The sequence below is a fragment of the Eumetopias jubatus genome, unplaced genomic scaffold (genome assembly GCF_037043125.1).
Source record: "Eumetopias jubatus isolate StellerSeaLion01/CBP00866 unplaced genomic scaffold, mEumJub1_p1.0 scaffold_9, whole genome shotgun sequence".
In the NCBI taxonomy this organism is placed as follows: domain Eukaryota; kingdom Metazoa; phylum Chordata; class Mammalia; order Carnivora; family Otariidae; genus Eumetopias; species Eumetopias jubatus.
The window spans coordinates 12,287,456-12,300,238 of NW_028274815.1; the positions used below are offsets into that span (position 1 = coordinate 12,287,456).

General features: G+C 37.9%; 1 protein-coding gene across 1 annotated transcript in view; it reads left to right on the forward strand.

Annotated features, from left to right (window-relative positions):
* The window catches only part of DDX1 (DEAD-box helicase 1), a 41,101-nt gene that overhangs the window by 4,217 nt on the left and 24,101 nt on the right, over positions 1 to 12,783 (forward strand). The window contains exons 4-13 of the mRNA XM_028099534.2: positions 147 to 176; positions 995 to 1,091; positions 2,823 to 2,870; positions 5,460 to 5,543; positions 5,742 to 5,825; positions 6,186 to 6,262; positions 6,952 to 7,024; positions 8,885 to 8,961; positions 9,137 to 9,251; positions 9,993 to 10,131. Of these exons, the coding sequence (XP_027955335.1) occupies positions 147 to 176; positions 995 to 1,091; positions 2,823 to 2,870; positions 5,460 to 5,543; positions 5,742 to 5,825; positions 6,186 to 6,262; positions 6,952 to 7,024; positions 8,885 to 8,961; positions 9,137 to 9,251; positions 9,993 to 10,131 (824 nt within the window). The remainder of the gene's footprint in view (positions 1 to 146; positions 177 to 994; positions 1,092 to 2,822; positions 2,871 to 5,459; positions 5,544 to 5,741; positions 5,826 to 6,185; positions 6,263 to 6,951; positions 7,025 to 8,884; positions 8,962 to 9,136; positions 9,252 to 9,992; positions 10,132 to 12,783) is intronic.

Sequence of the window (12,783 nt, forward strand, 5' to 3'; positions counted from 1 at the left end):
GACTGAAGAAACCCGAGGAATCTAGAGGCACTGTGAAAATTATAGTAGCCAGTCAAGTCTTAAAGATTTCTCCATGCTATCATGTTAATTTGACTTTTTTAATTGACAACCTAAATTGTAAACTCAACTATTTTTTTCCCACTTAGGCTGCGGAAACAGGAAGTGGAAAAACTGGTGTAAGTAATAAACTTAAATTGACTTACTTTGTAAGAGTTGATTTTTAAAGCAAGTTTGAACAGTGGTTTTTACTTTGAATACTTAATAAAACAACCTTTTCCAAAATGTAAGGAATTGATTGCTTGCCACTGAGAATGATACTTTAGTTGCCAGCTAATTCTGAAATAAGATGTGCAAGAGTACAGGTTTAAGACTGGAACAGTTTTAAACTGATCTTGGATAAAGAGTTGTAGTATCTTTAGTATTTATATTTATTTCTGAATTTTATTTTTTTTAAAGATTTTATTTATTTGACAGAGAGACACACAGCAAGAGAGGGAACACAAGCAGGGGGAGTGGGAGAGGGAGAAGCAGGCTTCCCACCAAGCAGGGAGCCCAAAGCGGGGCTCGATCCCAGGACCCTGGGACCATGACCTGAGCCGAAGGCAGACGCTTCACGACTGAGCCACCCAGGCGCCCCTATTTCTGAGTTTTAATGCAATGGCTCTAATAATAAAGAGGCTGCAAATAGAGATGGCTCTCCTATTGGCCTGGACCAGAGAAGCAGTTTGTCAAACTGGACAGTATTTTTCCTCTTTGAGATTGTTCTGAAGGTCCCCATTGTTTATGGTTTTGGGTTATCAGCTGCCTCCTGGTTCCTTCATTTAATCAACTCTCTTGTTACTTTGCTGGTATTTTGAGTTTGGGCAAACGAAATTAGAGTAGCAATCTGGAATATGTAATTATTTAATGTGCATGTGTAACTTTTGTAACACTGACTGTTAAACTGTCATTAATATCTGAATACTCATGTAGGGAACTATTGTTTCTTTGATAGGCTTTCAGTATTCCAGTTATCCAGATAGTTTATGAAACTCTGAAAGACCAACAGGAAGGCAAAAAAGGAAAAACAACAATTAAAACTGGTGCTTCAGGTAAGTTTTGCATATTAATATTTTCCTTTTGTGTAAAAATAGTAATTCTCATTCCTGGCATTGACAGATGGGAGGTGAGAGTGTGCATTTTTACTGTCAATATTTGGGGGATAGGGCTGTTGGCATTGGGTGCCCTGGAAATCAGGGATGCTAAATGCCATTTCCAGCATAAACAGTGAAAGATTGTCCTTCCTAAAATACTAATAGTGCTTTCTTTGAGAGGACACTGGCCTTTTGGAAATTATATTTAGTTATTTTAATGTTTTTCTTAATACCTTTTACGTTTAGTATTAAAGGTAAATTGGTATGATGTTTTACAAAAATGTTAAGGATTTTATAACAAATTGATGGAATAAAAGTCCCTGATGGTGGTAAATACTGCCTCCCACAGGGAAAGGAGGCATGCCTTGTTTTTCCTTTAAGATAAGAAAGGAGTCCAGGAAGTTAAAATGTAAAGTGTAAATTTTAAAGTACGTTATGTTTAGTCCTATTTACATGGAGATTGATCCTTTACTAGGATTTTCAGTCCTGTCTATGCCATGGGTAATCTTATATCAATTTCCTCATCTGTAAATTGTGTTGCTTTTATTAAATAGTTCTGAATCCCGTTCTACCATGAGTAATCTATGGTTTTGTTATATTTTGATAACATTTGTTCTGTATTTTAAGTCACATTTGTTTCCTGATACAAAACAGGATTGTGACAAAATAGCAAGCTTAAGTGGAATGAACTTGGTATATCAACATTTTTCTTCTCAGTAATTTGAAAGTAACAATGTTGCATAGTTCATAGAATGAACTCATTTGTAAATGTGAGATAATGGATATGAACTCTTTAGACTATTGGCCTATTCAGAAATAGTTTTAGAACTTGTAACAACTATAAACCATCATTTATGAGAGATGGTGATAAAAGAGAATGTTTGCAGAGGAGGATAACCAGAATGGTAGTAGTTTAACAAACAAGTACAAAAGAGATGAAATAATTGTAAAATCATTGAAGGGATCTGGAGAGAAAATAACTGTTCTAGAAAGGACCAGGACTAATTAGAAATAATCTAATGAAGATTTCTGTTTAAGTACTTACTAGTAATTAGATGGAGCCCACAATGAGAGAGAGAACCTCAAGAGTAAGTTACTTCTCCATCAGAGTGTTTAAGCAGATGGTAGATATTATTTGACCACAAGTAATCTAGAAAAGATTTCCACCTTGGGCAGGAAATTAGGACTGAAAACATATAGAGTTCTCTAGCTATTACAATTCTTTGGTTATCCGTAGACTATTAAGATGTTTTAAAAAAGGAAAATGCTGGTTCTGTGCAATTGAGGAGGGAAAAAAATTTTGACTTTTGAATGTGATATTAACTTATTTAAAGGACTTGCTTTTCTTTTAAAAATGATGCTTGACTAGATCCTGTTATGTTGGTCATTTATTTCAACGTGTTTAGTTACCAAGGCTTCATTTTATCAGTGCCTTCATAGTTACAACAGAGATCAGCTCCATCTCTTACCAAGTGCAGTGAAGCAAGTGAGGAGAAAAGGCTTTAGCCCATAGGGCAGTGATTATTGCCTTTCACTTTCAATTTTGCCTTTAATAAGAGCAAAACATTTACTCGTATATTCCAAATAATTTGTAAAATCGTATTAAATCTAGAGGAATTAAGGTATATAAAATATATTTTTTAGAGAATGTTTTTAATTTCATATGATTGTGACTTATTTTAATTTTAGTGCTCAACAAATGGCAAATGAACCCATATGATAGAGGATCTGCTTTTGGTAAGTGGACAGATTTTAGCAGCTTATTTGTAAGAAATTTGTTTTTTTAATAATACCTGAGAATACCAAGAAAATTATGAAAAAGAATAGTAAATGAAGATTTAATTTATCAGACACTAGAATATAGTCACTACGTTTAAGTAGTTTAGTAGTGCCATAGGAATAGTCAAGTGAGTCATTGGAATATAATGGAAATATGTCCCAGTATATATGATAAGTTAACATGCAGAAAACAACATTTCATTTCAGTGGGAAAAAGGATGATTTATTCAGTAAGGGTGCTGGCGTAATTGATGCTCCATCCTGAGCAATGTAAAATTAACTTATAATTAGAAACAAATTCTGTATGTTCTTAGGATTTAAATATATATATATGTATAATTTTTATTTTCTTTAAAGATTTTATTTATTAGAGAGTGAGAGAGCACAAGCAGGGGGAGGGATGAGGAGGAAGGAGAAGCAGACTCACTGCTGAGCAGGGAGCCCGACATGGGACTCAATCCCAGGACCCTGGGATCATGACCTGAGCCGAAGGCAGACGCTTAAGTGACTGAGCCACCCAGGCGCCCGTATGTATATAATTTAAATATAGAAAACTACATATACAATTTTGAGGTGGAGGAGTTTTCCTAACCCAAAGAGGAAACTTGGGAATTGTAAAGGGTAGAGGTTTATTTGTATACCATTATAAAAAATACGTGGGAAAGATACCACAGAAAAAAGTCAAACGAAAAAATACAGAGAGAACACTTGCAATGTTGATGAAATATAAAGAATACTTATAAACTGGTGAGTGGTTCTTGCATAGATAGCAGATTAAGTTACTTATTTTGGTAAGAAAGATCACCAATAATGAAAGTGGACAGAGGATACGAATAGGCAGTTCACAGAAGAGCAAATCCAAAAATAACGTTCAAAACATTCAAAAATAACATTTATACATAGTAGGGAAATGGGAATTAAAGTTACAGTGAGATTATTTTTTTATACCCATTTATTGGTAAGAATTGAATAGAGTGATAACCAACCTAACAAATTAATTGCCTTTCTGGAAGGCAGTTTAGCATTACCAATTAAAATTAAAAATATGTATTTATTTCTGGAGGGTCTAGCCCATTAGAATAAATGTGCCAGTATATAAGGATATACATACAAAGCTCTTTGATGCAGCATTATTTGTAATGGTAAAAACTGACAACAAAATGAATGTTATTGCTAAGAGATTGGTTAATACAGATTAGGGTGTATTTGAGGACTACCGTGTAGCTATTACAGAGAATGAGTCGGAACTACAGTGTTGACTTGGAGAAATTTTCACCAGGTGTTGGTGAGTAAGAAAAGCAGGATGCAAAGAAATTGAGAGTGGGCTTGAGGAATCATGCCCCAAAGAGCCAAAAACATCCAAATTGCTGCTCTCCACCATATGACCTCTAATTTATATAAAGTTTATATCTGTATACGTGCATAAAGAATTTTAAATACAAGAATTTTAAGGATTTGCCATTGCTTGGAGAACCTTTTAAAAAGTTCAAGGTTTTGGGGCACCTGGGTGGCTCAGTTGTTAAGTGTCTGCCTTTGGCTCTGGGCGTGGTCCCAGGGTCCTGAGATCAGGCCCCACATCGGGCTCCCTGCTCAGCGGGAAGCCTGCTTCTCCCTCCCGCACTCTCCCTGGTTGTGTGCCCTCTCTCACTGTGTCTCTCTCTGTCAAATAAATAAATAAAATCTTCAAAAAAAAAAAAAAAGTTCAAAGTTTTACAGAACATAGTACCCATATGAGTAAGAATTTATACTTTGAATAAATTAATTTCTGGTGATGTGTGATGAGATGCTTTTCTTGAAAGTTTGTTTTACATTCAAGTGCTGAATATGGGTTGCAAGCCTGAACCAGGACAGAAGTTATAGTTTCTTTCCAGTACAGACAAAAGCCATATGCTTTCCTTAGAGTCAGTAAGCTCTAATAAGCACTGTGACTGACCATGAGGTAGAATATAGAACATGATTTTTTAGGGTCCTAATATTAGCAAATAACAATGACAGGTTTATTTATTTGTGCTTTTTCCTGCTTTCTCTTAATGGATCTGGATCCATGGATTGGGGAACAAGCCAGAGATACGTCCTGTTTTCCTTTTAGTGTAGTATTTGCTTAAGCTTTAATTTAAGCATAAAATCAGAGCACAGGTATTGATGAGTGAGTGCTGCATCCCCTCTGAGGATCCATTTCTTTAAAAGACTCTAGGGAATGGTTGTCTAAACACATTTGTGTTGGTGATACAGCTGTCAGTGGGAGTGAGATTAGGTGCTGTGTTGATTACTTTCCAGACTTGATGCAGTAAAATCTTGTCCTAGTTAACAGGTAACAGTATAGGAACTAGTCCGCCACATGGCCAAGGCCCTCCAAGGGATTAATAAGGGCGATTACTTTTGACGAAGATCTTATTACTCAGAAATCAGTAAGTCTCAGTGTTTGGAACGTTGCAAGAAGTCAAATGAAGCAATTATTTTATTGGTGACTGAATGATATTTGCTTCAGGATGCTTAATTTTATATAATCTGTACTGACATGGTTTTTTGTGTTTTTCTCAAATCCAGCAATTGGGTCTGATGGTCTTTGTTGTCAAAGCAGAGAAGTGAAGGAGTGGCATGGATGCAGAGCTACTAAAGGATTAACGAAAGGTATTTAAATAGCATTTTTACCTGTTTCAACTTTAAGTAGCTTTAAATCAAGGATCTGAAAAGATTTCTGATGTTACAGAAAGATCGATAGTTCCTCTTTTAGAACATACAAATTGTAATTCAGAAACAATGGGAAAGTGGCTACATGGTAAATGATTCATAGGTGTGTATAAATCTCAAAGTATTTTGCCCTTATAGGGAAGCACTACTATGAAGTGTCCTGTCATGACCAAGGATTATGCAGAGTTGGGTGGTCGTCCATGCAGGCTTCCTTAGACCTAGGTAAGCGTTTCTAAAATAAACTGAATTTATTGGTTTATATTTGTGGGTTGTTGACATTTTTAGCGGAGGCAAAATCATAAGCTTAACCACACAAAGTTTATATTTTCAAGACTTGGAAATAATAAATCTATGTATACCTCACTGTGTTCCAAAAAGATTTGAAGTACTAAGAAAGTACATATTATTACAGCGTCAAACAGGAGGAGGAGGGTTAAGAATCTGAGTGAAGTCAGAGTACAATTAGGATACATCAGTACGTACCACATGGTATCACACAGTTGCTTCAAGTTTTTGTAGATTTATAGATTTAGTTTTATATTTACTCTTTACCACATAAATAAAATACATTTTAAAATCTAGGTACTGACAAGTTCGGATTTGGCTTTGGTGGAACAGGAAAGAAATCCCATAATAAACAATTTGATAATTATGGAGAGGTAAGTTGCATTATTGACCCAGTCGTAGCACTAGTAAGTTTTCTTGTGTACTTAATTTGATCACTTGTGACATGTCTAGGGGTATAAAAGGGACTCTGAAATTCAAGTGGATTTTCTGAATATTTTCCACAGAAAGTTCAGATTTGGATTTCAGTGAAGAAATGTTACAAAATGAGATAAATATTTTTCTCTAATACCATTTATTAGCCTCTCCAAAATATATTACTTTATCTCTGTTTTCACCCATTTTGATATTTGGCTTTGACTTGAATGCATATGTTCTTCTCTTATTTTCAGTCGTGGTGAATCTAAGTGTGGTTTTCTGACAAGTCTAAATCTATAGTAATATGGATGAGCCTGAATATCATGTTGACTCTAAAAAGCCTGTCAAGATGCCTCTACTATGATACATGATTTGCTGTAATAGGCATTTTGTTTTTAAAAATTTTACTTTTAAGTAATCTTTACACTCAATGTGGGGCTTGAACTTGGAACCCTGAGATCAAGAGCTGTATGCTGCACCGATTGAGCCACCCAGGCACCCCAGTAGGCATTTTTAACACCTCCACTAGGGCTTCAAGGAATTATTTGGAAGCACTGACTACTTTTGATGTAGCTGTACATGAACTTTTAGCTTTAATTTACAATTTTTTTTCCTATTAACAGCATTTCACTTTCTACTTTTCTAGGAATTCACTATGCATGATACCATTGGATGTTACCTCGATATAGATAAAGGGCATGTCAAATTCTCCAAAAATGGTAAGCTTTCAATGGATTGTCTTCTTTTTTTTTTTTTATTTGACACAGAGAGAGAGAGAGCACAAGCAGGGGGAGCGGCAGGCAGGCAGAGGCAGAGGGAGAAGTAGGCTCCCTGCGAAGCAAGGAGCCCGATATGGGGCTTGATCCCAAGACCCTGAGATCGTGACCTGAGCTGAAGGCAGCTGCTTAACCGACTGGCCCACCCAGGCACCCCTCAATGGATTGTCTTCTTAGAGAAGATAGATACCCAATATTTGTGATTTATAATTCCCTTACCCTCTTCAGTCCTCCCTCCCTCCCTGCCCTTCTTTTGAACCAGTACTTACTGAGCATTTACTCTGTAAATGCTCAGGCACACTGATAGGTGCTGGAGTTAGAGCAGAAGATGGAGTAGACAAGCATGTTTCATCTTGTGGCTTACCTACTGGTGGGGAGAGAGAGACAGATGCATAATATGTGAGGTTGGAACAAGTGCACTCAAAGGAGTGTAATCAGGGTAAGGGACTGAGGGTGAAAACAGTCTAGGGGTATGCTACTTTAGACTGGGTGGTCAGAGAAGCCCTCTCTGATAAGGTGCCATTTGAATAGCAATCTGAATGAGTTGGGTGGGGTGGGCCATACAGAAATCTTCAAAGAGTATTTCAAGCAGAGGGAACAGTAAATGCAAAGGCCTTGAGACAAAAGTGTGCTTGAGGTATTTGAGTGACATTGAGGAGGCCAGTGGGTCTGGAACACACTAGGCATGGAGCAGGATGGTAGGATGTTAGGTCAGTTGGGGTAGTGAGGCCAGGCCATATACAAACTTTCTGAGTGAGATTGGAAGCCATTAGGGTTTTGAGTAGAGAATTGATATCTTCTCTCTTCACGTTCACCGTATATCATGCTTCTGTGTTAAAAACAGAGTGGCAGGCATGGGAGCAGTAGATAGGGAGCCAGTGGGATGCTGGGGATTCTATTTGGGGCATATTAAATTTGAGATATTTATTACACATCTAAGTGGTGAAGTTAAGTAAGTGGTTAAATGCATAAGTCAGGAGGTCAGGGTTGGAGATACAGCTTTGGGAGACATTGGCTTATAGATGATATTTAAAGCCAGAGGACTGAATGAGATCACCTAGGGAATGAGAGTAAATAAGGAATAGGAGAGATCTGAGTCCTGGGGTGTTCTTTTGGTTAGAAGTCAGCAAGTTGTGGAGAATCTTAGCAGAGGTGAAGGAAGAGGAGAACCAAGAGAGACTGAGGTCCTGTAGTCCAGGTGAAGAAAGTATTTGAAGAAGGGAAGAATCAGATCGTATCCAGTGCTGCTGATGGGGGTAGCCTAGAAAGAAAGATGAAGATTAACTACTGGGTTTGGCAAGTGGATATCACTGATGATCTCTGTTTTTGTGAGCGTGAAGGGTGAACTGGGGGGAGCCTGATTGGGAGTCATTTCAACAGAGAATGGGATGAATTGAAATGACACAGTGAAAATGGAAATCAGGGAGTTTTACTACAAACGAGAGAAGAAAAATAGAAGGTAAATAGAAGAAGATGTGGATTCAGGGAGGTTGTCTGTGTTTTAGTGTTATAGTATGCTTGTATGCCATGGACTGTCATGTTGAAGTGTCTAATGGAAGTAATCAGTATGAAGGGAATGATTGAAAATGTAGAGCGGGTGAAGGGGCACTTGTAGGAGTAAAGTAAAAAAGTGAAGAGTTTGACATTAGGCAGCCCAATTTATCCGTGGGAATAGGATGGGAAAGCATGAATGCGGGTAGGTTGGTAGATTTGATGATGTCAACATGTGGATGTTCTTTTCTGGTCATTTCACTTTCCTCAATCTCTTTCTCTTTCTCTTTTTTTTTTTTTTTTTTTTTTTAGGAAAAGACCTTGGTCTGGCATTTGAAATACCACCACATATGAAGAACCAAGCCCTCTTTCCTGCTTGTGTTTTGAAGGTAATCAGAAAAATGATGCTATGATTATAAGCTACTTTGATACGCTTTATTTTGTACTGGTTAGTTTGCTGTTAGGTTAAGAATTTTCATAAGCTACTTTGATACGCTTTACTTTGTACTGGTTAGTTTGCTGTTAGGTTAAGAATTTTCATTTTCTCCCTTTATTCCATGCTAGAATGCCGAACTAAAATTTAACTTCGGTGAAGAAGAATTTAAGTTTCCACCAAAAGATGGTTTTGTTGCTCTTTCCAAGGCATCGGATAGTTATGTTGTTAAATCACAGCACACAGGTATTGCTCCTGAATGGGTAAGAATTGCAAGAATGGGGTACTGGTGAAAACTCCAGTAAGGAGGCTTCTTATAGTGAGTGAGTTACACATGCTCCCTGTGCTGGTTTAGTCACACATCTTTACTTAACACGTCAGTAAAATTCAGTTTCAAAACCTAATTCATAAACTCATAAACTCTTGAGTATTTGGTTTCAGTTTAGGCATTTTGGGGAACTTGATCATGATGATGATATCTAGTATTTATAAAATTGTGCTTATTAAGTGCCGTGGCACTGTGTTAAAGTTCTTTACGTAAATTATTTAATCTTCACAACCCTATAAGGTAGTACTCTTCCCATTTTACAGACAAAGACCTCGAGGAATAGGGACTTGACGTAACTTGCCCAAGGTCACACAGCAAGTAAGTGGTAGAACTGAATTTAAACCCAAGCAGTCGGACTCCAAAGCTCATACTCTACCATTGTGTTGGCTAATCAGTTTCAGTTACTTAAAATAAATACATTTCATAGCTTGTTTATTTTAACGCAAGACGTATAATCAATTGCAATCATTGCAAGTAAATTTAAAGAAGCTGTAGCTCATTTTAGGAATCTTAGCTTTATTTTGTTTTATGAACATCTCCTATACTTTTTGACAGTTGTTATTGAAAATTTTGATATTGGAATATTTGCACTCATGCTTTACAACTAAAGGTATTGAGGGGTGATTTGAACATGTTCCATCGGTTTTTATTTTCTTAAGGTAATGCACAAGTGGCACAAACGAAGTTTCTGCCCAATGCTCCGAAAGCTCTCATCGTCGAGCCCTCCCGAGAGTTAGCTGAACAAACTTTGAATAACGTCAAGCAGTTTAAGAAATATATTGATAATCCTAAGTTAAGGTAAAGCTTCCTTTTGTGCTCAAATGCCTGTTTTTAGGTTTGAGGTGTTTTGGAAGAAGAATAAAAAAAAAAATGAGGTAGAAATTCAGTATGCATACATATGCACAGGTGTGAGTGTGTAACTCTTTAATTTTGATATATAGTAGCATTTAGTTTTTATATAAAACTCTTGTTAAGTTTTTTAAATGTTTATTTTGTTTTTGTTTTTCTTTTTTTTCTTTCCTGAGGGAGAGCGACTCACACTCTGGGATGGGGAGGTGAGGTGGGGGAGGGGCAGTGAGACTCTTAAGCAGGCTCTATTCCCAGCCCAGAGCCAGACAGAGGCTAGATATCACAACCCTGAGATCATGACCTGAGCTGAAATCAAGAGTTGGATGCCACCCAGGCACCCCTAAAACTCTTGTTTGATAAGTTTGTTCAAAAGTAAGTAAATTGAGATTTTTCTTTTCCGTGAAATGTCATGGTGTATAAAACAATATCAGTAAGAATTAATTTTTTATTTTGTATTTGTTAAACATTTATTTTAGAGCGTGTGCACGTGCGTGGGGGTGGGGGGTGCAGAGAGGCAGAGGGAGAGGGGAGAGAGACTTTTTTAAAAAATTTTTTATTGTTAATCACCATACATTACATCATTAGTTTTTGATGTAGTGTTCCATGATTCATTGTTTGTGCATAACACCCAGTGCTCCATCCACGCAGAATGTGCACTCTTTAATACCCATCACCAGGCTAACCCAACCCCCCACCCCCCTCCCCTCTAGAAACCTCAGTTTGTTTTTCAGAGTCCGTCCTCTCTGATGGTTCGTCTCCCCCTCTGACTTACTCCCCTTCATTCTTCCCCTCCTGCTATCTTCTTCTTCTTCTTTTTTTTTTCTTAACATGTATTGCATTATTTGTTTCAGAAGTACAGATCTGTGATTCAACAGTCTTGAACAATTCACAGCGCTCACCATAGCACATACCTCCCCAATGTCTATCACCCAGCCACCCCATCCCTCCCACCCCCCACCACTCCAGCAACCCTCAGTTTGTTTCCTGAGGTTAAAAATTCCTCATATCAGCGAGGTCATATGTTACATGTCTTTCTCTGATTGACTTATTGCACTCAGCATAACACCCTCCAGTTCCATCCATGTCCTTGCAAATGGCAAGATCTCATTCCTTTTTTTTTTTCAAAGATTTTATTTATTTATTTGAGAGAGAGAGAATGAGAGATAGAGAGCACGAGAGGGAAGAGGGTCAGAGGGAGAAGCAGACTCCCTGCTGAGCAGGGAGCCCGATGTGGGACTTGATCCTGGGACTCCAGGATCATGACCTCAGCCGAAGACAGTCGCTTAACCAACTGAGCCACCCAGGTGCCCCATGATCTCATTCCTTTTGATGGCTGCATAATATTCCATTATATATATATACCACATCTTCTTTATGCATTCATCTGTCGATGGACATCTTGGCTCTTTCCACAGTTTGGCTATTGTGGACATTGCTGCTATAAACATTGGGGTGCACGTACCTCTTCGGATCCCTACATTTGTATCTTTGGGGTAAATACCCAGTAGTGCAATTGCTGGATTGCAGGGTAGCTCTATTTTCAACTGTTTGAGGAAGCTCCATACTGTTTTCCAGAGTGGCTGCACCAGCTTGCATTCCCACCAACAGTGTAGGAGTGTTCCCCTTTCTCCACATCCCCGCCAACATCTGTCATTTCCTGACTTGTTAATTCTAGCCATTCTTACGGGTGTGAGGTGGTATCTCATTGAGGTTTTGATTTGGATTTCCCTGATGCCGAGCGATGTTGAGCACTTTTTCGTGTGTCTGTTGGCCATTTGGATGTCTTCTTTGGAAAAATGTCTGTTCATGTCTTCTGCCCATTTCTTGATTGGATTATTTGTTCTTTGGGTGTTGAGTTTGATAAGTTCTTTATCGATTTTGGATACTAGCCCTTTATCTGATACGTCATTTGCAAATATTTTCTCCCATTCTGTCGGTTGTCTTTTGGTTTTGTGGACTGTTCCTTTTGCTGTGCAAAAGCTTTTTATCTTGATGAAATCCCAATAGTTCATTTTTGCCCTGGCTTCCCTTGCCTTTGGCGATGTTTCTAGGAAGAAGTTGCTGTGGCTGAGGTGGAAGAGGTTGCTACCTGTGTTCTCCTTTAGGATTTCGTTGGACTCCTGTCTCACGTTTAGGTCTTTCAACCATTTGGAGTCTATTTTTGTGTGTGGTGTAAGGAAATGGTCCAGTTTCATTCTTCTGCATGTGGCTATCCAATTTTCTCAACACCATTTGTGGAAGAGACTTTTATTCCACTGGACATTCTTTCCTGCTTTGTCAAAGATGAGTTGACCATAGAGTTGAGGGTCCATTTCTGGGCTCTCGATTCTGTTCCATTGATCTATGTGTCTGTTTTTGTGCCAGTACCATACTGTCTTGATGACGACAGCTTTGTAATAGAGCTGGAAGTCCGGAATTGTGATGGCGCCAACTTTGCTTTTCTTTTTCAATATTCCTCTGGCTATTTGGGGTCTCTTCTGGTTCCATACAAATTTTAGGATTATTTGTTCCATTTCTTTGAAAAAAGTAGATGGTATTTTGATGGGGATTGCATTGAATGTGTAGATTGCTCTAGGTAGCATAGATATCTTCACAATGTAT